This window comes from Phyllostomus hastatus, unplaced genomic scaffold (genome assembly GCF_019186645.2).
Source record: "Phyllostomus hastatus isolate PE091 unplaced genomic scaffold, TTU_PhHast_1.1 phas_scaffold_182, whole genome shotgun sequence".
Classification (NCBI taxonomy): domain Eukaryota; kingdom Metazoa; phylum Chordata; class Mammalia; order Chiroptera; family Phyllostomidae; genus Phyllostomus; species Phyllostomus hastatus.
This window is the reverse complement of record NW_025334013.1, coordinates 10387702-10412245: the sequence shown is the minus strand read 5'-3', so window position 1 is coordinate 10412245 and position 24544 is coordinate 10387702. Positions and strand designations below refer to the sequence as shown.

The following is a 24544-nucleotide window of genomic DNA, read 5'->3' as shown; positions in this document are numbered from 1 at the left end:
ATCTGGCCATTCATTCCCCATCCCCATTTATTCATTATCTATTCATCCATCTATCCATCCATCATCCATGCATCCTCCGTCCCTCCCTCTGTCCCTCCCACCTCCATCTATACATCCACCCATTCACCATCCATTCATTTTTTAGCTATCCATCCATCCTTCATCTGTCATCCATCCATTACCTACCTACCCATCCATCTCCATCTATTCTCTATCTACCATTAATCTATTATTTATTCATCCATCCATCCACTTTCACCTGTCCATCCATCCTTCATCTATCATCCATCTATCTACCCATCCATCTTCCATTTATTTTCCATCCATCACCCACCCATTATCCATCCATTCATCCATCCATCTACCCATCCATTACCCATCTATCTTCCACCCATCCATTCACCCTCCATCCACCAGCCATTCATTATCTATCTACTATCTACCTATTCATCTTCCATCCATCCACCCATTTTCTATCCACCCATCCATCCTCTAGTCACCTGTCATCCATCCATATCTATCCATCCAGCCATATGCCATCCATCCACCATACATCCACCTTTTATCAATCGATCCAGCTATCTTCCACTTCCACTCACCCATCATCCATCCACTCATCCATCCATCCATCCAACCATCATCCATCCACTCATCCATCCATCCACTCATCCATCCATCCATCCACTCATCCATCCACCCAAATATTTAATAAACACATTCTCTGTGCCCAGAACAGAGCTAGCTTCCGGGACTATAGAAATTGATAAGACAGGGTAAATAGGACAAACGAGGACACTATCCTTATTGATTTCATCGAGTGGGTGAGGCAGGCAAATAAATATGACACTTATTGGAGCAGGGACATCATCGGGACACCAAAAATCCACGCACAAAACACACACACACACGCCGCCTCCCCCTTGCTGCATAAAACGGGATTGTCTCTGCGAGGTCACTGCCACCCTTCCCCTCCCCCTGCCGCATGGATGACACTTCCCAGGTGCTTCTCTGCTTTCTCTTTCTCTTCCACTGGCTGGAAAGGAGGACTCTGAAGCTCCTACAGGACAGCAGAGTCACATGAAAGGAACCTGGATGCCCGAGTCTCCACATGGAGTAAAGGCACCCACTTACAAAGACACCTGCCATGGAAGCTAAACATACACTACTGAGCTGTGCCAGTTAAATTTCAGATTTTGTTACAGCAGCAAGTGCTATGCCATACAATTAAATGTTCAATGCACCATTCCACAAACCCATGCTCTTTCCACTATAATAAAGTACATAAAGAGATAAAATCATATCATTTGATTCTTATAACAACTACCTGTGGTAGCTATTGGATGCCCTCAGTTTCGGATGAGAAAACTAAGGCTCAGAGAAGTAAGTTAAACCACCCAGGGTAACACAGCTGGAAGGCGGTGGTGCCAGGATTTGACACGGGCTCACACGTCCATTCACTTTATACGGCAATATGCTCCTAGTTGGAGGTACAGATAGGGAACCACAGCGTGGAACCAGAAGGTCCAACGTCTTCATCTGCCTCTGGCTGCAGAAGCTGAGGTTGGACAATGACCCCTGGGCCACCAGGGTGTTTTCTGTTACCAAACACATGGAACAAAAAAAAAATCTGACCCTGGTGTCCCCCTAATCCAAGCAGGGACAGGAGGTCCCCAGGCTGGACCCTCTTCCTCTGGCAGTTGCTATCTTTCTAGACGGGTTTTTCTCAATCCATGGGCACCCCCTTCCCTTCTTCTATAATAGGAGACAGGGAGATTGTCCAGACACTGTGTTTCTACCCCTGGGAGGCAGCCGGCTCCCTTCAAAGGCCTGGCCCAGTCCCTGGCAGCCCAGGCAGACCTCCCAGACATCTCCATTCACCACTAAGGCTGCCAGAGCCCAAGGGTATTCCAGGCCCCCTGTGCAGGCTGTCAGAGCCGTACACACAGGGCTGGCTCAGCCGTCAGAGCGGGCTGGCTGACAGAGGGCAGTCAAACATAGCCAGACCCTAAAGGCAGGTGGGTGGAGGAAGAAAAAACCCCACTGCACATTCACAGAGGAGCTGCTGCTCTCCACTGGAGGCCTGGGGTCAAGTTCCTTCTCAGGCAACATTTCTTTCTCCACGATTTTCTGGCTCTTGGACAAGGAGAGGGAGCCTTGTGAGGAAGGGTGCCGAGCTTTTGAGAGCAGACTGATCTGGGTTTGAATCCAGGCCCCTGACAATCAGTAGCTGTGTAATCTTGGTCAAGCAATTAACCCTCTCTGAGCCCCTCAGTTTACCTGTCTATAAAATGGAGTTAATAATGCTTGCATCCCAGGGGTTATGGGGAGGATTAAATGACAGAGCAGGCCACTGATCATGTAAGGGGGAGGCACACAGAAGCGGAGAATGTTCCAGCGAGAAGGGCCCTCAGAGATCGGGTAGGGAAAATGAGGCCCGGAGAGCGGCAGGTGCTCGCCCTAGGCGGGGCTAGAAGGCAGGTGCTCATGCTCTCCCCTAGCTGCTCTGTGTGTTCCACCTTTTCCAGTCTCCTGCCCACGGGCCCTTCTTGTCCCCGTGTGGCGTGTGGACCTGAGGAAGGGAGAGGTGGAAGAGGAAGGCGTTCCGTCCCTAAGCTCCTTGTCACACTCAAAGGTTGGCTCTCACAGGCTTTCCCACATCTTCTGCTGGGGGCGGTCCGGCGCTACAGTGCACGGGTGCAGGCCTTTGCTGTTCAGAGATGGGGTCGAATCCCAGCGCCGCTGTCCCTGCACAGGGCCCTCCGCCTCCCGCACCTGTTCCCCTCTGAATGGGGACAAGGCACCTGTCGTGATGTTACTCAGGAGGACTCAAGGCTATGCTGTGCAAGGGGCGACACCTCCTCACCACCTGCCGCTGGTGGGGGCACTCCCCACATGGCTCCCCAGTCACCATCCTACTCTGCCCTCTTCCTTACGTCTTACAGACAACCAGACATGTTGACACCCACCTGCCACCCACCACCCTGTTTCTCAGCCTCTGAGCCTTCACCGTGGGTGGGGGTGTGGCTTGGCCGAGAACTCAGAGTCAGAACCCCACCCAGGCCCAGCAGTTGAATCATTGTCCAATCCGGACCCCCCGTTCACAGGGAGGGACTGGAAGGGGCGCACAGTAGGACTAAGTCTACAGCAAAGACCCTTGGGAAGTCTGGAGGGTCCTCCCTTTCCCCACCTCCCACCCCTTCTCCCATCTCCCATTCCCCTGTCTTTTCCCAACAGAGGCAAAAACTCCCCGCCCTGATGCTCTCCCAGATGGCCCAGGCCCTGCCGACTCCTCTCCCTCCTTCCAGACCCAGGACCGGCAAGTGAGGAATGCTCCCGCCTCGCTCCCGTAACACTACACCACTAATAAGATTAAAACATATCTCCCTCTTACAGCATCGATTCATAGCACTGATTTACTGTTGCTTCTCGGCTGCTACAAAACGGATGCGCGGGCCGCCACCTTAATCTCTATCCATCTCCTCACTGCCGGGGAATAACTGCTAATTAATACCTTTCTGCCTCCCAACGCCTGCCAGCTTTGAGGGCCATCAATACTCCATGGGCGCCCTGCCTCCCAGCCCGCTCAGCCCCACCTGCTTGAGCCTCCAGCCCCAGCCTGGAGGCACACGGAGGATTCCAGGTAGAACAAGAGAAGGTGAGGGTGGGCTTCTCCCCTCTGCTCAGCCTCCTACCAGACACACAGACACACGCAGGGAGCAAGCAACAGGTGACGGCTAGTTCGGAAGGGGCAGAGCGGACAGACCTTGGTTCAAATCCCCACTCCTCTTCCAACTGTGAGATGTTTCATTTCTGAGCCTCAGGCTCCTCACCTGCAAAATGGAGCGGGGCACGGGGCCCACCTCCTAGAGATCGGCAGGAATTACGTGAGAACGGGCAAGGGCATGCCCGACATAGTCCCCGGCCTCCTGCCTCCCTGAGGAGGGCGCCCTCGTGGGCCAGCTGAGTTTGTAGTACGGGCACCAGGGAAAGGCAGGTGTCCCATCCCCAGCGACGGGGCAGGACCCAGAGGAGTCCCCCTCGGGAGCCAGCTGCAGACTTGCAGCGTGGCCAGGAGACGCCGATGTCGGAGCTGAGCCAGACTTTTCCTGCTTCTGGTTCACGGGCCGGTGCTCATTGCCCTGAGCCACTCCAGCCAGGGCTTTTCCTGCTTCTTTTCTTCTCCCTTTTCAACTCAAAGACACCTCCTCCAAGAAGCCTTCCTTGACCACTCAATCTAGAGAAGCTGCTCTGCCCCCAAGCTCCCCCCTCCCCCACAGCCCTGCTTCCTTCTCCTCTCCGTATGGCGCCACGTAGAGTCAGGTTATTTACACATTTGTTTATTTCCGCCCCATCCTCCGCGATGGCAGCCCCATGAGGCCAAGGCTTTTGGCAATTTTGTTTGGCACCACCTCCTGGGGCACATAGTAAGAGATCAGTAAGTACTTGATAAATGAGTAACAAGTTCTCCGTTAGTATCAGCAAATAATAACAACAATAAGCAAGATTATCACTTCCTGTTTTCCTCTCATGAAGATCTAACCAAAGGCCCTCTCTCCTCTAGCGGGGGATCGTATTAGAAAACATCATCACCGTGTAGTAAACACCTACTATGTGCCAGGTGCTTCACGTGATGCCCTCAGCAAGCTGTCGTCACCCCCATCTTACAAACCAGCAGCTGAGGCTCCGAGCACCAGATCTAGGTGAGCCACCCCCAAGGACCCCACTGGCCCCCGGGGTAAGGCACAGCACCTCCCTCTGGGGACAAAGGGGGGTGCTTCTCCACCAGAAGTATGTGGGTGCAGGGGCTCTCCTCCTGGCTCCCAGATTGAGACTGAGAGCCTGCTGAGCGCAGGGCATTCCCTGGGGTCACCGGTGGATGGAACATGACCAGCCTGAGGAGGGAGGGGTGTCAGCCCTCATCTCGGATCTGCACGGGTGCACGGGGAGGGTCAAGACTGCAGGACTAGGTGCATCTGATGGGCTGTGCAGCTTTGGACTGGCCCTGTACCTCTCCGAACCAGCCCCCACCAGGGGTAGCTGCAGGACCAGGTGGGGTTAGAGATGTGTGAATGCACGGGATTACCATCCTAAATCTCCAATCTGCCCTCACCTGCAGGATTCCCTTCATCTCATCCACACCTGATAGCTGGGGCCCTGCTCCGAGAAAGAAGGGGGTCGGGGTGGGCATGGGGTGGCAGCTCTCTGCCTCCCTGGCAGTCAGAGGTGGGTGGGGGGGAGAGGGAAAGGAAGCCCCAGGACCGAGCCTGGCAGACGTGCCCATGGAAGGCAGCAGGGGCGCTTTTAATAAAACACAACAAAGTGTGGGACCATAAACCACTGCATCACACGCCAGGCTCCTGTGGGGGGGTAGGGGGCAGCCCAGTGGGGCTGGCGAAGGAGAAAGGTCTCTAGGAGGGGGTACCCTGTGGCTGAGCTGGGGTGGCAGCCCCCTCGCTTCCTGTCCAGGGTCAGGGTGGGCTGTCACAGGCCTCTGTCCCAGCTCAGAAAGACGGAGAAATCAGAGGCTTTTGTCCCAGATATGGTCCCCTCCTGCTGGTGACCTGGGACAAGTCACTGGCCTCTTTGTGTCCCGGTTCCCCCACACACAGAGTGAAAGGGGGGTCGATCCTCCCAGAAAGGCACCAGAACCTCCTCCAGCCCCGACAGTGGAGACTTCCTCCCCAGCACCCAGTCCCCTCATTTCCACATTCTTTTCCAGGCTGTGGGACCCTGCATTCAAAGCAAAGCCAAAGTAGAAGGCTAGTCTGTACAACAGGCAAAGAAGGTCTCTTGGCTTGAGGGACAAGAACTCCCTCAATCATCACCTTGACCCCTATGCTGACCTCTCAGAGTGGTGTGCAGGTAGGGGGGTACCTCCATCAGAAACCAGGGTTCCGAGGAGCACAGTTTGAGAACCAGGAGTCGGCCAAGTCCTGCCTAAACTTGCTCATCCTCCAAGGCCAAGCTCGTGTCTCAGGATGGTGCGTCTCTCCCGGTCAGTACCCAGTGCATCCTGGCTTTCTCCATCCTGACACTTACTGTAGCCAGCGGTGATGCTTCCTGACTTGTATGCAGCCCGGGGCCTGTAGAGGGCCGCGGACACAGCTGGTCAATAACTAGAGCCCCTCCCTGAACTTTGTAGACGGTTCCTCCACCCTTTGCCATCACTCTTACCAGGTCTTGCTCTGCAGAGAAGTTATCACTTGCTGCCTTATGTTGTATGTTCCTGTGTAGTAGCCGTAGACTCATGCACTCTAGAAAGTAAGCTCCAGGAGGGCAGGCTTTATCTTTATCTTCTTCTACTCACCACTGTATCTCCAGGGCCTACCACACTGGCTGGGAGCTAGTGGGGGTCCAATTTGTTGGATGGTGGATGGATGGTTGGATGGATGGATGATAGCTAGATGGCTGGATGGATGATATGTGGATAAATGGATGGATGGATGGATGGATGGATGATGGATGATCAAAAGGAGGAAGGAAGGGTGTGGTTCTGCTAGGACTAATCAGCTCTTTCAGAGTTTACGATGTCTGGAATGAATCTCTAAGCAGTCTATAAGCTCCTGGAAGGCAACTGTATCCTTCCTCCAGATCCCACAGTATCCGCACCAGCCTTTACTAGTTCCATAAACACTTAATGTCGCCTGTTCGGCACCAGGACGCGTGCCGGGCACAGAGGACATAAAGATGAGTCACAAATAGCCTCTGTGTCCCACAGTGCTGAGAACATAGTAGATACACAGAAAATATTTGTTGAGTAAATGCATGAGTGAAGCAATGTCTAAGGTGAGACCTACGTAATGAATGGGACTTAGTCCAAAGGAGGAGGCAGGTTCCAGAAGAAGGAACAGCAAGTGCAAAGGTCCTGGGGCAGCTGGGGGCACCGTGTCTTCAGTGCTAAGGTCCTGTGTGGCAGGAGGATGGGGCTTTTCGTCCAGCTTTACATCTTCCCAGCGATTCACCTCAGGCCTCACCCGCCCTCCTCCTCCGAGAACACTGTGCACAGTAAATCTCCCCTGAGGCCACGCCTCCTGGGGGGATGAGAGGGAGGGGAGACCAGCTGCAGACTTTCCTGGTCACCTCCACACCCACTGAACCCCACACTCAACTGCTAAGACCCACTCGCTGCACTAAAGATAACTGTCACATATGCCTCCTCTGTCTCCTTTCCAAGGGAAATAACATTGTTTAAGTAAAGCCCTTTAAATTTTAAAGAGCTGAGTTACGCACACTCCACAGGAAGCCTTTAGCAGCATGTTGGAAAGAAATAATAATAATAATGAGCCCAGAGACAACAGAGCATAACCAAGCTGCCACCAGTGACTGCCAAGGTGGGGAGGGGCCAGCGACTCAGCCCTGGGGCCCACAGTCAGCTCCAACTGCTGCTGGAGCTTCTGAGCCCCCCAAGAACCACGTAGAATCAAGATGGAAGGTCCACAGAGCCCCAGAATCATGCAAGGTCAAGTTGCAAGGGATCCCTGGCATAGAAAGCAGTTACAACGTGGGACATCCTGGGTTCAAAACTCAGCACAGCCACTTACTAGCTGTGTGACGCTGAGCAAGTGGCTTAACCTCTCTGTGCTCCTGTTTCTTCTGCTATGAAATGAGGATACTAGAAGCACATGCCTTCTGGGGGTTTGTGAAGATGGTGTAATGAGCAGTTCACACAAGTAGGAGCTAGCACAGCGCCTGTGCCCACGTCGCAGGTGTCCACTAAATGTTTGCTACTGTTACCACTTTGCAGGTGAGGCCCAGGAGGTCCAGGCAGAAAGCCTGGACCGGGTCACCCACCTCCCAACTTCAAGGCCAGGAACCTTTCTCTCTATCCTCATAGCCGAGAGACTCTGGCCACTTTAGAACCAGGTGTCTGTCCTAGCAAGGGGCCCTTTAATAGAAGGGGACAGCTTTTAAAGGGTCCAACATGGGTTAAAATCCACCTGTGCTCCAGCCCCGAAGTCCTGCCCCAGTACCCACTCCACAGCATTTTCCTCCGGCCACAAGGGGCAGCCAGCCCCAGGGGTCTTTTCAGTGGGAAAGGAGGGACTCTTGCTTCCCAGGGTGGGGCCAGCAGGATCCGGGCTGCTGCGAGAGCCAGTGAGCCTGGGGGTCCAGACCTGGGAAATCTTTCTCACTGCAAGGCTAACTCACCTCCAGCAAATGCACTTGACCTGCCCCGGTGTCACCTCTGGCCTGGCTGCTTCTTTCCTACAACACCCACCCTCCCCCCCGCCACCCAGACTGCACTAGATGCCCCGGCCCTCTCCAGCCTGTGAGTCTTTGTCCCGGCTCTTACTCCCTCCTAAAACCCTTCCTTTCGCTTCTCAGCCTCACAAATTCCTGTGCAACTTCAACACCCAGTCAAGTATCACTCTTGCTAGTGACATATGACCTCCCCAACATCTCAAGCAGGTTAATTATTCCTCTTCTGCTTTCCCACAAGCACTCCATAGCTATTTCGACTTTAGAATTTCCAATATTGCACCGTAATTGATTCACTAGCTTGCCCATCTGCCCCAGGAGACTGAACTGCCTGAGGACAGGCACTGGGTCTTATCTACCCCCGTCGTGCTGGCCCCCAACAGGGTCCAGCGCAGAGCAAGTGTGCGGTCAACGCTGCGGAGTGGGACTGAAACAAGGCCACGCCTGGCTCCAAGGACGTGAGTGGCTGCTGGAGTGTCCCCGGTCACTGTCCCAGCCGCCCTTCAGCAGGCACTTCGTCCCAAAGGCGGGAATCGGGGGGAATCCAATGTGTCCGAAAGGAAATATCTGGGAATAGACGGGACTCTCTTTGCCAAGTTTACTGTCCATCAGGGACTCTTGGAACTGGCTCACCCAGAGTCCACTCTCTGTTTTATGGGCCTCAGCCTCCGAGGAGGGGTCGGCCGGCCACGCACCGAGTTAGCGGAGGAGGAGTGGAAGTCAGCTCCCGGGGCTCGGGACTCTGAGGCCGGCGCCTTTCCTTCCAAACGGTGTTTCCCTCTGTGGCTCACGGGGTGCAGCTGGGTGGCACGGGGAAGCTTTTTCAGGAATTCCAACAGTCACGTGTTCATTTTCTTATGTCTTAAGAAAAATGCACTCCGTATAACAAACCTATACATGATACCTTTGCACAAAACAAATCAAAACAAAGGGGATCGATTGAACTTGGATTTGAAGAAAACTGTGCTGTAAGTAACAGTACGGATGGGACGGAGACAGGACAGAAGGCATGGCGCGATGACTGAAGTTGGGCACTCTCTGCGGTGTGGCTCGGGCCGGACAGGGCGTGGCTCAGAGCCGGCGGCCGGCTCTGAGGGGGCACGCCCCTCACCCAGGGAGCTGAGATTGACAGGTGACAAAAGCTGCCTCTGAGACCCAGGACCCTACTCAAGGAGCCAGATGCGGCACCCCAGTGTCTGAGGGAGGCCCTGCAGCCAGTACGGAGGAAGGCCCAGCCTGCTGGACACGTCCCCAAATTCAACCAGGAAGAGTCCTCATCAAAGTCAATTGAACCCTCAGGTAGATGGAAAGGGGGTTGAACGAAGGAATGCCACTTTTGCCAACTGGGAACCAAGAGGTCTTTCCATAGAGTTTTTCCGAAGGGACATTTATCCCCAGTGAGCCATCGATCGCGTGCCCCGCCCCCGCAGACGGCCATACTGCCACTGAGCCGGTCGGCAGGACGGGGACCAGCCTGCGTGGGTCGGGCACATAGAGGGAGGGGGCGGTGTCCTCAGATGGCACGTGGGTGAGGGCGGGCAGGGGCCCTCCGTCTTGCCTGGAGCACTTCAGGGAATGAGCCGGGGAAGAAACTGCTACCGGCCTGCATTCGCCACGGCAATCTCAGCAAAGCGCGGAATGTGTCTCTCGCATTTCAGCTGGCAAAATTAGTCCTCATCAGAGTCAATTTGAACAGTCAAGGTGGATGGAGAAAGGGGCCGGACCGAGAAAAATAGAAGGGCATCGGAGAAGCCAGCTCGCCAACTGAGAAGCTGAGAGCTCAGGGGGTTTGGTGGGGGTTTCCCCAAGGCATCGTCCTCTCCGTTTGGAGGGCAGCCACCGCCTGCCCCCCAGCCACACCGCGCTGAGAAGACCGCTCTAAAAGTGGCAGCGATGCTTCTAGCCTTCGGGTCAAGGATAAAGACCTGGTGGCCCAAAGGGCCCAAAGGACACCACAGCCTTACTCGCTGGGGTCCTCCCTTTCCTCACCCTTGCAAGGGCGGAAGCAGCCTGCCCTGGGAAAGCAGCTGAGGCCTGGACAGCACCTGCCTCTCCGCGTGGCAGGAGGAAGCTTTGGGGCCACCTGTGACCGACGTGGACCGGGTTGCGCGTGGTAAGAGCCAGTGGGGACGGCAGGAAAGACGACCTAAATGGGTCCCAGGAGAAAGAACCTCTCCGTGGGAAACAGGGTGGAAAAACAGGCTAAGGAGTAAGGAACAGGTGTGCCCTGGGGTGGAGTCGTGAGTCAGGGAGACGGCCCCGGGGCAGGGGCGGTGTAGGGACACTGCAGGGTCGGCCCCAGCAGTGGGGAGCTTCGACACCTCCTCTCTGCAAACTGCACTGTTCTCCCCAGTTCACAGGCCCCTGTAAAACGAGCCCCACATTCATTTGCTACTTTTTGGCTCAGGAAACGACAGCACGCAGCACAGGATTGGGCGCGTGCATTCACTGCTATTGTCATTGATAGAAATAGCGGCCAATTACTAGCCCCACGCCTCGCCTCGTTTCTCCAGCACCCCACTCTGCTGAGTAGGTGACACAACCCCCACTCCACACACGGGGAAACTGAGGCTCAGCAGGAGGGTGCGAGAGCTCTGCTACTTGCTGGCCAGCCCGCTCTGTGCCTGGCAGGCCAACCTGCATGGGGTTCCAGTCTGGGTTCGGTGGACGAGCGAGGCCAGCGAGAGACTCAGCAGCAGCAGAAGGGTGGAGTGTTCCTCCTTCCAGCCCCTGCCAGGTCATCCAGAGCTGGCTGCATCCCTGGCCCCAGAGCCATAGCCCTGTCAGGCAGCCCTCCCTCCATGCAGCCCCCTTCCCAGTCTCGGGGAGTTAACAGCTGCCCCATATCCTGAGCCCCAAGGGGCTGCGCCGTTCCCTACACCCCACACAACCGGCCCCTGTCATAGCCTGCTCAGACCACCCCCCCACCGGTGGGCCTGGTGTTTCCTGCCCGCACCTGACAGACACGGAGGGAAAGAGGAGAGCTCACAGAGCCACAGAGCGTACAAACAGCGGGGCTCGCACACCCTCTGTCTGCCTCCTCAGCCCGCGTGGCTCCGCCTGAACGGGGTTTCTCCACGGCAGACGCACCTGCTGCCATCATAGGCGGGCCGTCCCCGTCCCTGTCCCCACAGGTACCGCTCCGCTGCGTACTCCACATTGCTCTGTAACTCACGCACTCCTACTTAAATAAGGCGTTTTTAAAAAGAGAGAATTGCAATCACTGCCCCAAATGGCAAACTGGTCTCGCTGGCCTTAAACAGAGGGCAACTGAAAAAGAATTACAAGAAAAACAAAACAGTGTTATTAAAAGTCCTGCTCCCCCTGGCTGGCTGAAGCCTTATTGCCCAGACCTCCAAGGTGTCCTTCCTTCCTTCCTTCCTTCCTTCCTTCCTTCCTTCCTTCCTTCCTTCCTTCCTTCCTTCCTTCCGTCCTTCCTTCCTCCCCTTCCCTTTCCTTCCTTCTTGCCTTCCTTCCTTCCCTTCCTCTTCTTTCCTCCTTCCCTCCCTCCCTCCCTCCCTCCCTCCCTCCCTCCCTTCTGAAAGAGATTAGCAAGTGATAGAGGAAATGAGAAGAAATGAGAGCATCAGCCTGAGGCTTTCTTCTTGGCACAACTACAAGGGAAGGACAAGCAAGAATTAGGGAAAGGCCCCCCCCGCCCCGCCCCCGTGAATCCTTGTCATTCTTTGCAAATGGGCAGCTCCCACCTAAAGAGGCCCACTGCTCTGGGCCGGCACTATCCAGTGGAACGCTCTGCACTGCGGAACTGTCCTGTCTACACCTGTGCTATCCAACACAGGAGACACTGGCCATGTGTGGCTATGGAGCGAGTGGAATGTAGCCGATATGATTGAAGAACCAAATTCTGTTGCGTTCAGTTAAATAAAAGCTGAGCCGCTTTGCTTAGTTTTAATGTACATGTCAGTCATCACACGGCCACACACTGAACAGCACGGCCCTAGACCGTAAGCCCCGTGAGGCGAGGACTCACCTGTTCATGCCCCCTGGATTTCTAGAACGCCGGTGCCTGGCCCCAGGAAGCATTCAGTTAACATTTGCTGCACCAATGACTGAGTCAGCGAATGAATGAATGAGTGAATGAATGAATGAATGAAGCCGCTTCCTGCAACAAGAAATGGCTCTCTCTGCCACTCAGACTGTCCTGGGAACCTCCAACTCTCCCCCACCAGGTCCGCCTTTCTCCCACCACCGGGCCCCTCTGCCAGTGACAGGCCCTCAGAATTGGCCTCCAGTGACGCCTCCCCCCTGCACGCCGAGCCCCCGCCCACCTCTCTGCTGCCCAAGCGAACAAAGAAGTCTTTGTGGCGTGGGTGCCTTCCCAGTCCCCCACCTCACTCCCTCCTCGCTGTCTGAGACATTAGGTGCCGAGTGACAATTACCAACTTATCACCTGTTTCTATGAGACCAGGCACCTGGCCTTGGGTGATTGTGTAACCTGAATACCCACTTGACAAAAACCTGCTCTGGAGCAGTGAGCACCAGCTCCGAACGCCGAGGCCACCCACCCTCCTGCCGCACCCGCCTCTGCCTGGCTTCACCCTGACAGCGCCTCCTCCGAGCCCCTGCACTGCCCCTGCCCCTGCCCCTGCGCCCGGCCCAGCGGTGCCAGGCCGGCCCACTGCCCGTGATGGACGCCTTCCTCCCGGGCTGTGTTAGGGAGGGGGGGGAAGGGAGGGCGCTGGGGAGATCACGGAGGCGCCGGGGTGGGTGACAAACAGCCCCATCGGAGGAGGAACGCAAGTGCCTCTGTGGAAAGAGAAACAAAAGGGCAAAGGAGCAGCTTGGCAAAGGAACAAAACCCCGATGGCTCAGCTGCTTCTCTCCCTGGTGACTCCCGAGCAGCCCCTAGGATTGATGGGGCTGGGGGCGGGGTGCTGCTCCCTACTGGAGGCCGGCCAGGGTCCCCACCCAAGTCTGGGAAACATGATGCTGCCCCCCGCCCCCCATGCAAGGAAGGCTCTTAGGGTGGGGGCCTGCCTGGCCGAGCCCCAGGATGGGCCCCAGGACCTGGAGGGAGAAGGTCTGGCCCGGACACCATCCAGCGTGCGGGCCCACGGGAGACGCACTCCTCTCTCTGGCCTCCGTTTTCTCAGCTTTAAAAGTGGGGGAAGGAGATGGTACAGATACTCTCTCAGCTCCCTTCTGGCCCGGGTGCTCTGTGACTCCAAGCCTGGAGACCTGCTTCATGCTCCATCCATGTGGGAAGCCTGCAACAGAGCCCCGCAGCCCAGACGCTGGGGTTTCTCTCCCCTCACACCTGGGGCCTTCCACACGCCAGGCAGCCCACCAGCGTTGTCACAGCAGCACTCTGCACTTTTCACACACCCACTCTGCACAAGATGCAGTGCACGCAAACCCCTCGTGTCACGTGACTCGCCCGCCCAGCGGCCCCCACCCCGACAGGCTGCCGTGACAGCCCCACGTTCACTGAGAGAAATCAAGGCTGACAGCAGTGAAGGGGTTACCTGAGTTCACTTGCTGGATAAGGGGTGGGGATGGGATCCGGACCCTGGTCAGACTCCAGAACCCACGTCCCCTGGAGATCTAAAAGCTTCTCCCCAGAAGGAGCTTCTCCTCCCGTGGCTCCTGGTTCAGACCCGAGGCGCATGTTCTAGCTGGAGCAGCCCCATTGCAGGCTGTGTGACTGACATTGGTGGGGCCTGGGGGCGGGGCCTGGTTTTCCCTCCTTGCCAGGTCTGGACACTCTGGGGGACAGGTGGGCGGTCTCCAAGTGATGGCATTTCTTCCTTGAGGCCGTTGTCTCTTTGGGAACCCCAGAGCAATAACCCAATGGAGGTCCCAAAGAGTCTCCAGCTTCAGGGGGCCCAGAAAAGCCAAATTAGTCTTCCTAGAGCACTGCTCTGGGGGGGTCACACCTCTCTCTCCTCTTCAACTGCTCCCCAGAGCCCCCGGCTCAAACCCACACCCCTCGCCCTGGTACGCAGGCCTCCGCCAACAACGCCGACCGAATTCCCAGCTTCTCACGGACTCCTGATGCTCCGGAAAAGCCGGCCGCCTCCCTGCCTCCCAGCAGTCACACACCCAGACAGCTTTCTGATCCCCTCCACCCGGCCTTTGCACGTGCTGTTCCCACCCCCACCCCCGGTGCCTCCCTCCTTACCTGTCGAGGTCATTTCAATCTCTCAGAGCTTTCTTGGCATCCCCATGTGGGCCATTGACTATTCATGATCTTTTATTGTTCTCAATGAGCTTTTCCTACGTGGGGTTGCCAGTGAGTGCGGGAGGAAAAGGAAGGCTGAGCTCACAGCCACCAAACTTGGGTTCCAGTCCAGGCACTTCCTACTACCATCTTTTCACCTCCCTAAGCCTCACTTTGCCTGGTTGTCCCACAGGCTCGAGAGTAGCTGCCGTCACGTCTAATATGAGGATGATGTGGAATGATAGGTCCACAAGCCTGTTGTTGTTGGGAACCGTCCTGCCTGGTTTCAGAAGCTGTAATCCCACCAACAGCCAAAAAGGCCCCATGGCTAGGAGTCCTTGGGGCCATAAGCCACTAACGAGACAAAACTTATCCTCCTGGCAGGGGTGCTGCATCTGCCCCCCTCTACTTCACTCTGCTTGGCCCCTGGAGGATGGCTGGATAGTCAATGATGGGTAAGATTCCTCAAGGAAGGAACAACCTAAGACAGGCACAGTCACGAAGGAGCCATCAGGGAAGGACTTAGGGGATTATGAGGGGGAACAAGAGGCCCCCACCCCTCAGCTTTATCACAGCCTGAGTCTTCATTCTATCTGTAAAAAGTCTCCTAATCTCTTGGCTGTCTTGCTTCCCCTACCTGATTTAGGCTTGTTACAATGCAGAAGGAGGGGTGCAGCCCTGTGCTGGAACCAGTGGTTCCCAGCGGGGGGGTGCAATCAGGCCTGAGAGAGAATGCATTAAATCGTACAAACCTGTCCTCAATTTAAATGTTAAGGGTGCAAGCACAAAATAAGTTTGTTTCCCCAGGTTTTATGGCTGATTGGTGTCACCCTGTCTACCAGACCCTGACTCAAAAGGACCCCCGTGATCTGAGGAATGTTATCTGTAAACCATACCTCCTTTCTTTGATATGCATCCCTATGCAAGCTAAACTCAATAAAAGCCCATTGAGAGAGAGGCTCGAGACCTGTCTCCCCTGAGAGACTGGTCAGCCTTTTCTCCCAAGCAGATCATGTCTTGGTGGACTTAATCTCATCCGCGGGGGCCGGGAGAGCTCTGCTGGATGAAGCTCCCCGACGTTGTCCCCTCTCGAGTGCTACCAGGGATAGAGAGTTGGGGTGTCTGGAGTCAGCCTCCGAGAAAAACAAGCAGACCTTGCCCAACAGGAAGCTCGCCTATAAAACCAGTCTCAATTCCACGTGCCATCAGCCTTTTCATACACTTTTCTGTGGAAAGCCCTGTACCCACCCCTGTTCTAAACCGGGATGCACGTGTCTAAAGGCTGAAGGTGGTTTATTCATCTGAACAGCCAGCCTCTATTGAGCTGTGTTTCATGGGGAAGATTCGACAGCAGAGCCAGACAGCATCCCTGTCGTCATGGGGCTTCTAGTCTACTAAGGAGGGTGTGGGAGGTTCGTGGTGAGGCTGGCTCCTGAATTTCACTGGGTCTAGGTGAGAGGGGCAGCAACGCCTCAAGCTTCCAAGGAAAGGCAGGGAGCAGGTGGTGGGATTGGCCACCCCTAGCCAGCAGGCCATCCTCCAGGTGTTACCAGGAGTGGCTAAGCAGCTAAGGGTCATCACACCTAGGGAGGCTGTCAAGTTGGGTCCCCTTCTTGCCAAATAGCAGAAATCGACTCTGGACAACTCAAACCAAAACTGACTGGTTGAAGAGGAAGAACTGCAGGCCTTGGCTTTGGGAGGACCCATGCCCGCTGAGCTGGAGCAGCTCTGGCATAACCATGGTTAATGCTGGTAACCCTCACTAGAGCTAAGAGCTCTGCATGGAATGGCTCCTTCCATTCTGTCAGCTCCCTGGGAGGTAGGTCTCGTCCTTATTTCTAGGGAAACTGGCAAAGTACAGTTTATTGGGGGCCTCCACTGGCAAGGGGAACTTTCCAGCGATTCTCAGCCTTCCTGACACTCTGCTTAATATTCAGATTCCAGGGAAAGCATGTCTGATGGCTTCATCTTGGGGTTGTGTTACCTGATGATGACACCTACCAAGATGGTGTTGCACTGGGGGTGGGGTTTGCATAATTTTCCAAAGTAAACCTAGTACATTACCAGGAGTGGAGTGGCTAGAGGCCAAGACAAAGGCCAGATTCTTTGTCTGGGTATCACAGTCCTTTGAGTGGCTACTCTGCACACCTCCAGCTCCCTACACGTTGCATTTATTTGCTACACCCGTGGAGTGATGGACAGCAGGTCTTGGTGGATGTGGGTCCTTTCCACTAGACCCCACTGAATGTGCAAGGGCGGGCTCCAGAATCTCATTTCTCTGGTCCATTCCAGAGAACCTCACGCTGAAAACAGATGTCTCTTAGGAAGTGTTTCATCACCACCCACATCTATCACTTACAATGGAAGGCTTTGCCCCCTCTTGCAAATGGTAGAGGCAGCTGCATTCCCCCTTCCAAGTGATGGAAAAACACTTTGTTTCTCCTCTCCTCCAGGAGCAGCGGTGTCTCTGGGTTGCTTCAGACCTGGGTTGCAAAGTACCAGTTTTTTCACTTAAAAGAAGATCCTGAACTTCGTTTATTATGTTAGAGAGAAAAGACAGAAGAAAGGAAGGGAGAGAGAGAGGGAGAGATCCTGGGCCTCTTGTCCTCATCTGCAAATGCAGTTAATGATACTGCCTCCTGGATTGTTGAGGGCACTTAATGCACACAGAACATCTCTCAGGTGTGCAGTGCGTGGGAGCGATCAGCGACATCCCTCTTCCCTCTCCCAGGCCTCAGCTGGACTCTCGGGAGACGGCGTTGCGTTGAGCAAGTCCCACCGTTCGCGCTTCCACCCCTGGCTCTCTGCTCACACAGGTCCCTCTCCCTGGCACATTTCCCCCCACAGCCCTTGGCTTAGTAACGTCCTCCCCTTGCTTCCATGTCTGAATGTCTCCCTCCTCTCGGAAGCATTCGCCGAACACCCAAGTAATCACTCTCCCCCTGAGAACTTCCTGGAGGGGACATCAGTTCCCTCCGCATCTAGCAGGTATCGACAGATTTCCCCCTGGGCTGTCGTCCATCTTTCCAGGAACGTGCCCAACCTCTCACCCCACGGGCACGAGGGTCCTGGTCTTGGGTCTTTCTCTGCTCAGATGCGCCCCGCCCACAATAGTTGCCCATTCATTCTCTTAATGATGACCAAGGCTCTCAGGGGCTCCCCCGCTCCCATCTGCACAGATGAACACACTGGGTAATTCTGTCTCAGCGAGGGCTTGGGAAGGAGTTAAACATCCAGACAGGGAATCGGGCACCCTGCAACTGTCCCTGTGGCCAGAGCTGAGGGAGGGCTGAAGGCCATTCTCACTAGGGGACAGCAGAGCACAGAGAGAAAGCATCAGACAGTCCTGTGTCTACATCTTGGATCGCCACTTACTGACTGGGTGGCCTCGGAGAAGTTACTCAACCTCTCTGAGCCTCAGTTTCCTCATCTGCAAAAGAAGGCTAATTTTGCCTCTCTGGGTGGCTGTAAGCATTCACGGGGATATGAACGACACAGCACATGGTGTCTGGCACATAGTGAGAGCTCAGCTGGGGTCGGAGATACAGCCCCTTCCTTCCTCTAAGCGTAGAACCCATTTTCCACGAAGCTGTGAGCACCGTCAGGGCAGACTCTCTCCTGCCGTGGTCAGGACGATGCCTCCAGTGCTCAGCGCCGCCCCTCGTGCACACTCGGTGTAGAACCAACATTCATCGGGCGCCTGAACCAATGAATGTCAAGGGGCCCGAGGAGGCAGCAGAGGTGGGCAGGATGGTAGGACAGGTTAGCCACCCATGCGGGTTCCGGAAAACCCAGTTAGCAGAACCCACCAGCCTCTTCTTTGTTTGGCTCTTTGTTTGGCCTCTGCCTTTGAAGTCACAGACTGCTCATCCAGAAGCCTGAGCAAATCCTGCGGACACTCCTCCACCCCATATCCCGCCCCCCCCCACCCCACCCCCTGCCCACCAACTGTAGTAGGGTTCCAGTGTGTGTGAGACAGATGCTCTGAAAAGTCGGGGTAGCCAGGCCCACCTAAGGCATCACTGGTGCCTTGCAGCCCCCGCCCACATGCCCCGCCCACAGGATTCTCCGCAGCCCAGGAGAGGAATCCCTGGAAGGAAAGAGGGAGCCTGGGGCTGGACCAGGTACTGGGAGCTGGAAGGAGCCAGTGTGCAAACCCGGAGCCTCCCAGGCCTGAGGACTGTGGGGTGGCCAGCCCATGCTGGACACATTGTAGCGGATCCATGTAATGGAGACTATTGAAAAAACAAAAGCCAGCTACGGTACAAGAAAGGAGCAATCCTACGGCTAGCGACGCCATGGAAGGATTGTTAGGGGCAGGGTTCCATCAGGGCGTGGACCAGGGCAGCTCTCCTTTTGCGCCTATCATCTTGGCTAAGGAATTAGGATTTGGGGGTGGGGGAGGTGATAGGATCATCAGTTCCTTCTCTAAGAAAGTTCTCCTGCTTTAAAAAAAAAATAGAAGTTTCAGAACCACTGAAGTAAGTGATCTCGGAGGTTGCTTCCAGCTCTAACAGTCTCCACACTTAAAAAGGAAAACCTGGTTCAAAGTCTCAGGAAAAACTGTTTGCATCTGGAATGCAGCCAATCTGGGGGAGTAGGGGCGGAGCAGCCCGCAATGGGCAGACCCCGAGCACACCGCTGAGGACCCAGAAGGAGCCCCCCGCCCCCTGCCTGCCTGCCAGTGCGTGGGTTGGGGGTGGGGAGGGAGGATAAATATGTAAAGTTGTAACACCAGTTCGCGCGGTGCACAGCCCCAGCTGTCTGCCACGCGGCTGCCTCTGTAGTAGCCGCTGCCACCCAACCCACCTGCTGACGCGAGGTTGTGAATAGAGAATTGGCAGGGCCTCTGGCTGGGGCCTATGGCTCCACCTAACTGGGCCTGACCATCTACTACCATTCTCTTGCACCCACCCCCAATCCCCGGTGCACGCCCCGCCCCCCCGCCCCCTCCCCCCCCACACACACCCCGCCCAGGGCCACTGCACAGGCCCAAGGGCAGGAGTTCCTTTCCGGAAGTGCCCAGTTGAAAATGCCCTTTGGGCGCTCCTGGGTGATCTGGGAAATCCGGGTTTCTCCTCTGGAGTCAGATACCCGGCGAAGGGGAGTCAGGGGTAGGAACTTCCCGCCCAGCCAGTCCTGTGTGCAAGGGACCCGTTCTCCTCCCAGCGCAAAGACCCACCTCTCCCAAGTTGAGCCCCCTTGCTTTGCAACCCAAACGGGCAGAACAGGCCAGGGCGCACTGGCCCCACGCTGGGGAGGCGAGTTTCTGAAAGCTTGCTCTCGATTCTACCCTTCCCGCCCTCCAAGGCGGCCCCCGGCAGGTGGCCGGGCAGAGCCTACTGCCAGGTGCAAGGCTCTCTCGGTCACATCCAGGAAGGGCGCCCTCCTCCGGCAAGCCGGCCTCTTGCATCTCTCACGGACCCTTCTGGTATCCCCGCCCCCTCGCGGGCACCGACTTGGAAGCGGGAAGGAGGGACCCCATCTCTGCGGAGAAGAGACCGCTCCCGGGCGGCCTGCCACCCCCAGCCGGCGCCCCAGGCTCGGAAAGTTTCAGACCCGAGATCCAAGTCGGCGCTCTTCCTTCACCCTGAGCAGTGGAGCTCAGAGGCGACGCCGGCTTCCCAGCCCAGAGGCGCTGGCCCGCGGCGTCCGCGCGCCCCTATCCCGCCTCCCGCAGCCTGCAGAGGCCGGCAGGGGCTTCCCGGAGGCCGGGGCAGCTGCCCGCAGCTCGGCAGCCCGCAAACCAGCCGCTGCTCGAGCGTTCCGGGCAGGGCTCGCAGGGCGCGGTCCTGACGGAGCGGGTTTCGCACCAAAGCCTTTCCCACCACTCGCCGTCATCCCCTCTCCCGCCGCTGAGCCTCCCTGCTCTGAGCATTCCGGAGAGGAACGGGGTGCAGACCTCCGGCCCCCAGCCCTAACCCCTGCTTCTTGCAACGTCCAGGCCTCCGGCACCTTTCAACAAAGCTCGGAGCCCTCTCGGTACCGCGGGAACCGGGACAACAGACCCTGCCTTCCCATATAACCTTTCTCCCTAGAGGCATCCGAGGGAGGGATCCCTCACCCCAAAGTTGGGGGGAGATTTTGATCCACTCTGAAAAGTCTCTTGCTCCAAGGACAGCGGAACAAAGTCAGGGGCTTGCATTCCTTCGGGGTCACGCCAGCCGCTCACCCTCTCTGCCCGCAGGACCACTGTTCAGGTTCAAATTCTGCAGCTCTCCCCTCCGCAGGCGGACCCAGCCCTCTCCCGGGGACCTCGGGGTGGAAGGGAGTGGGGTTACTTCAGGGGGCGCCCCTTCCAGGCAGGCATTTTCATAGCCTGGTTAGGCACCACCCCTTACGATAAGGCAGAAGGCAGGGGGCAGAGTTGACGCCCGCCTTCCCCAACACACACACACACCTCCGCCGTCCAGCTGGGCCAAAGGCTGAGACCCTACTGCTCACAAAGGCTACTTCTGGGCACCCCACGTCCCTTTCCCCTCCATGGCGGAACCAGGCTGTGAGTCCCGGCGGGCTGGTTCTGGGCACCCAGTTCCACGCCAGGCTCAGGGGGAACCGAGGACAGGGTCCCTCCAGTCTCATCGCCCGCGAATCTTCGCTGGGCCCGCCTCCCTCGCGCTGGGCTCGCGGCCAATACTCGGGCTCCCTGACTGCAAGGTGCCGGGGTCGCCAGGTTTCCACAACCGCCGCATTTCAGACCCACCAGCCGGTGGCGCCGGGCGGGAGGCACCACGGCTGCCGTGAACCCTGGACCCCGGAGCTGCGGAGCCACGGATCGGCAGCTCCGGGGACGCCTCTCGGCTTCATCTCCCTTCCAGCTCCTTCAGCCTGGCCGGGGCCAAGTCCGCGCGGGACACACACATACCGCCGCTCACACCTCCTCGGCAGCCCCCACCCCTTTACGCGTCTGTACCTCCCTCCTCCCGCTAGAGCCACACGCTCCATTGCACGCGCACACACACTCCCGGTCCCGGGAAGCAACACAACCCCCACGAGCCCGCACCTCCGTACTCCTGCCCAAGTGCCACATTCTCACCTGCTGTGCTCGCACGCTGGTCTCCCCCCCCCCACACACACACCATACACTCATCTGCTGTCACACCCCCCTCCAAAGACCCGCGCATTTGGGACACGCGTGAAACACCACACCTCACACATTCACCCAACCGTTAGCACGCTCACACACACGATCACACGAGCTCACACACTTCACACCCTCACGGAGAAGCCGGCACCCGCTCGCACCCCCACACACTCGCTCACACACACACACACTCACCGTCACACACACTCGCATCTCTAAATACACTCCCGCACCCTCTCACACGCAGCTGCTTCCCGGACACCCTTCCACGGAGACGCAACAAAGACACACGCACACACGCCCTGGCCCAGACCCAGACCCAGAGCGTTCTCTCCAGAAGAGACGCCCTCCCTCGCTCGCCGAGCCCACCAGCTCGCCGACCCCCCACCCCACCCCCGCCCACCACGCCGAGACCCGCGCTCGGACCCCGAGCCTCTCCGGAGCGACCCCGCGCCCCTCGCCGGCGGCCCGCCCCCGCACGCGTCCCCAGCCCGGGCTCCCTCCCGCCCGGCGCCCGCGCACTCACCGCGCGCCAGGTCCAGGATCGCGGCGAGCAGCAGGCAGACGCAGCCGCGGAGGCTCGGGGCGGCTCGCATGGTGCCCGGGAGCAGGCAGCGGTGGCGGGGCAGCGGCGGTGGCGGAGGTGGCGGCGGCGGCAGGTCCCCTCGCCATGGGCTCAGGCGCGCTCCTGCCTTCGGCCGCCGGCCGAGATGGTGGCGGACAGCGCGGGGCGCCGCGGGGGCGCCCCCATGCCCCCGCGGCCCGGCCGCCCGGGCGCCGGACTCCACTGGTCTGGGTCTCGGCGGGGCGCCGCGACCCTCGAGCTCCGGGCGTCCTCCGAGCGCGCCGCAGCCGCTGGCTCCCCGCTCCTCAACTGCGAACGGCACCCAGCGCGGCCGGGAGTCGGATCCGCGGCGGCGCTGGAGTTTGGAGCCAAATCGCGCTCCCTCCGCCTCGCGCTCGCCTCTCCCGGAGGCGCGAGCGCCCCCCTCCCGGCGCCCTCCCTCCGTCCCTCCCCCTCTCTCCGCCCCCCGCCCTCCCCGCCCTCCGCTCTCCCCGCTCTCCTCGCTCTCCGCTGTATTATACAGACTTTTCTTTAATCCTTTCTGGGCTGTTCGGTTCTCGTCCGATAAGCCGATTTATTGCGGGGAGAAGGAGAGCTCCCCGCTCCCGGCCCCCCACCTCCTCTCTGCCTCCCACCCCCTCTGCTCCCCCCAGGTCCCCCCCTCACTCACAACTCGCTTGCAGCCCTCAGCTTCATAACCACCTCCCAGCTGACCGAGCTCCCCTGCCCCCCGGAAGCCCAGCTCCATCCGATCCCGCTCCGCCTAATCCCATCCCGGGATCCCCACGCCCCAGGCTGGTGGAGGGAGGCAGCCCCCGTAGCCTCCGGGAGAGCGGCGCCCACCTCGGTGGGGCAGAGCAGGCAGGGTGTGGCCCCCAGCACTGGCCTGGCCGCCCACTAGTGCCCTTAGTGGGGACCATGAGGGGCGTAGGTGTTCTGAGACTTCCCAAATGAGGGGTGCCCGCCACCCCCGCAACCCAGAGGAGTGGGGTATGTTTTGTCCTTTCTTCCCACAGTAGCCACATCCTTGTGTCCAGCCAGGAATGGGTAGGAGCTGTTGTTTCCTCCTGGCAGAGGCCAGGGTTGCACTTTCTGGAGGCCGGACACCCTGCCTCCACCCAATACCCACCCCCGCCCCATTTGCCTGAAGAGTGGGGTTTGGGACTTGTATCCTAGCATTATCCTCCCACCAACAAAGACACACACACACACCATTGAACTTGGGGCCTGGCTGTGGGCCTTGAGGTCCCCTAGGAGGGAGAGGTACCCTAGCACTTGGGTACTCTCCCTGGCGGTGAGGTTGAGTGGGGAAGTTCAGGGCATGTCCTGCCATCCCTGGCTGGGCCCCAGGAGGTGGCAAGCGGAGGCCGGAAAGGCCCGCGCGGCCAGGGGCAGGACTGGGTTCAAAATGCAGCTCGCCGGCTGGGCTCTCGCCCCAGTGTCCTTTCTATGGCCTTCCACAGAGAACCCCCAGCTTCCAGGGTTCTCTCAGGTTGCTGCATACGACCTGGGCCCTATCTACTTAGTAGCCAGTGGGCAGGTAGCCAGCTCCGTCCCTAGCAGCCCCTTGGACGGGCGTAGGGGGTACCAGGGCCACTGAGTGTTTGATGAGTCGTATGTTGGGGAGCCCGGTGTGGAGAGGGCCCGTGGCGGGGACTGCTTCCTCCGTCCGCCCTCCCCGAACCCCACTCCAGGCTTCCCCCTGCAGCCCTGCTGCAGCTCCGCCTCGGTGCCCCACCCGCCCCGCCCCCAGCCCCAGAGAAGGAGCGATTTGCATTGATGAAGATCTGAAAGCAAACATTCACCTGACAGGCTTTAGAACCATCTCAGTAAAATAATAATAATGATCGTAATAAACCCTTATAAATAGGTGTTTGATTACAGTTTGTCCCTATGTGGGTATTTTTTTTTTTTTTTTGAATCAGACTAATTGGCTGCCGGGCTGATTGGGCTGGTGATGGCTTGAATACTGGAGTCTTGGGCCCTTTCTTTTCCTTTTGGCTGGCTGTTCTCCGCTCCCTCTCACCTCCCCGCCCCCCCCAACCCACCCGTTTCTCCTTCTCCAAGTTGCTGAGGGTCAGTTTGATGTCACCTCCGCCCCACACCTTTTTTTGGGCTGATCCAGCCATGCCAAGGGGCACAGTCCCTAACGGAGTCACTCCCCCCCACCCCGCCCCTCCTGAACTCCAGCTCTGGCCTAGGAAAAAGCCAACAGAACCCAGATCTGTCCCACCTGCCAAGCTATCTGGGGAAGGGATCCCCTGACTGGGGGGCAGCAGCGTCCAGCTGAGAGGCCCCTCGTGTCAGCAGGCTGGTCTGAGTTCACAGGTCAAGGCCAGGCGTCGCGGTGTGGGCACTCCTGCTGCGAGCCAGAGTGCACCCAGGCAGGCGGACAGACCGGAGTTCATCCGGTGACACCTGAACAGGCGAGGCTTCCCGTCTGCACTCACAGCAGCCCGGCCGTGAGAGAGAGGAGACAGCCGGGGGCCTGGTGGGACTCCAACTCCCCTCTCAC

General features: G+C 57.7%; 1 protein-coding gene across 1 annotated transcript in view; it reads right to left on the bottom strand.

The window, feature by feature from the left end:
- Window positions 1-22103, bottom strand: part of IGSF21 (immunoglobin superfamily member 21) — a 229994-nt gene extending 207891 nt beyond the window's left edge. Inside the window, exon 1 of the mRNA XM_045859339.1 lies at window positions 21991-22103. Within this exon, the coding sequence (XP_045715295.1) occupies window positions 21991-22060 (70 nt within the window). The 5' untranslated portion in view covers window positions 22061-22103. The remainder of the gene's footprint in view (window positions 1-21990) is intronic.
- Between the last annotated feature and the right edge of the window lie 2441 nt (window positions 22104-24544).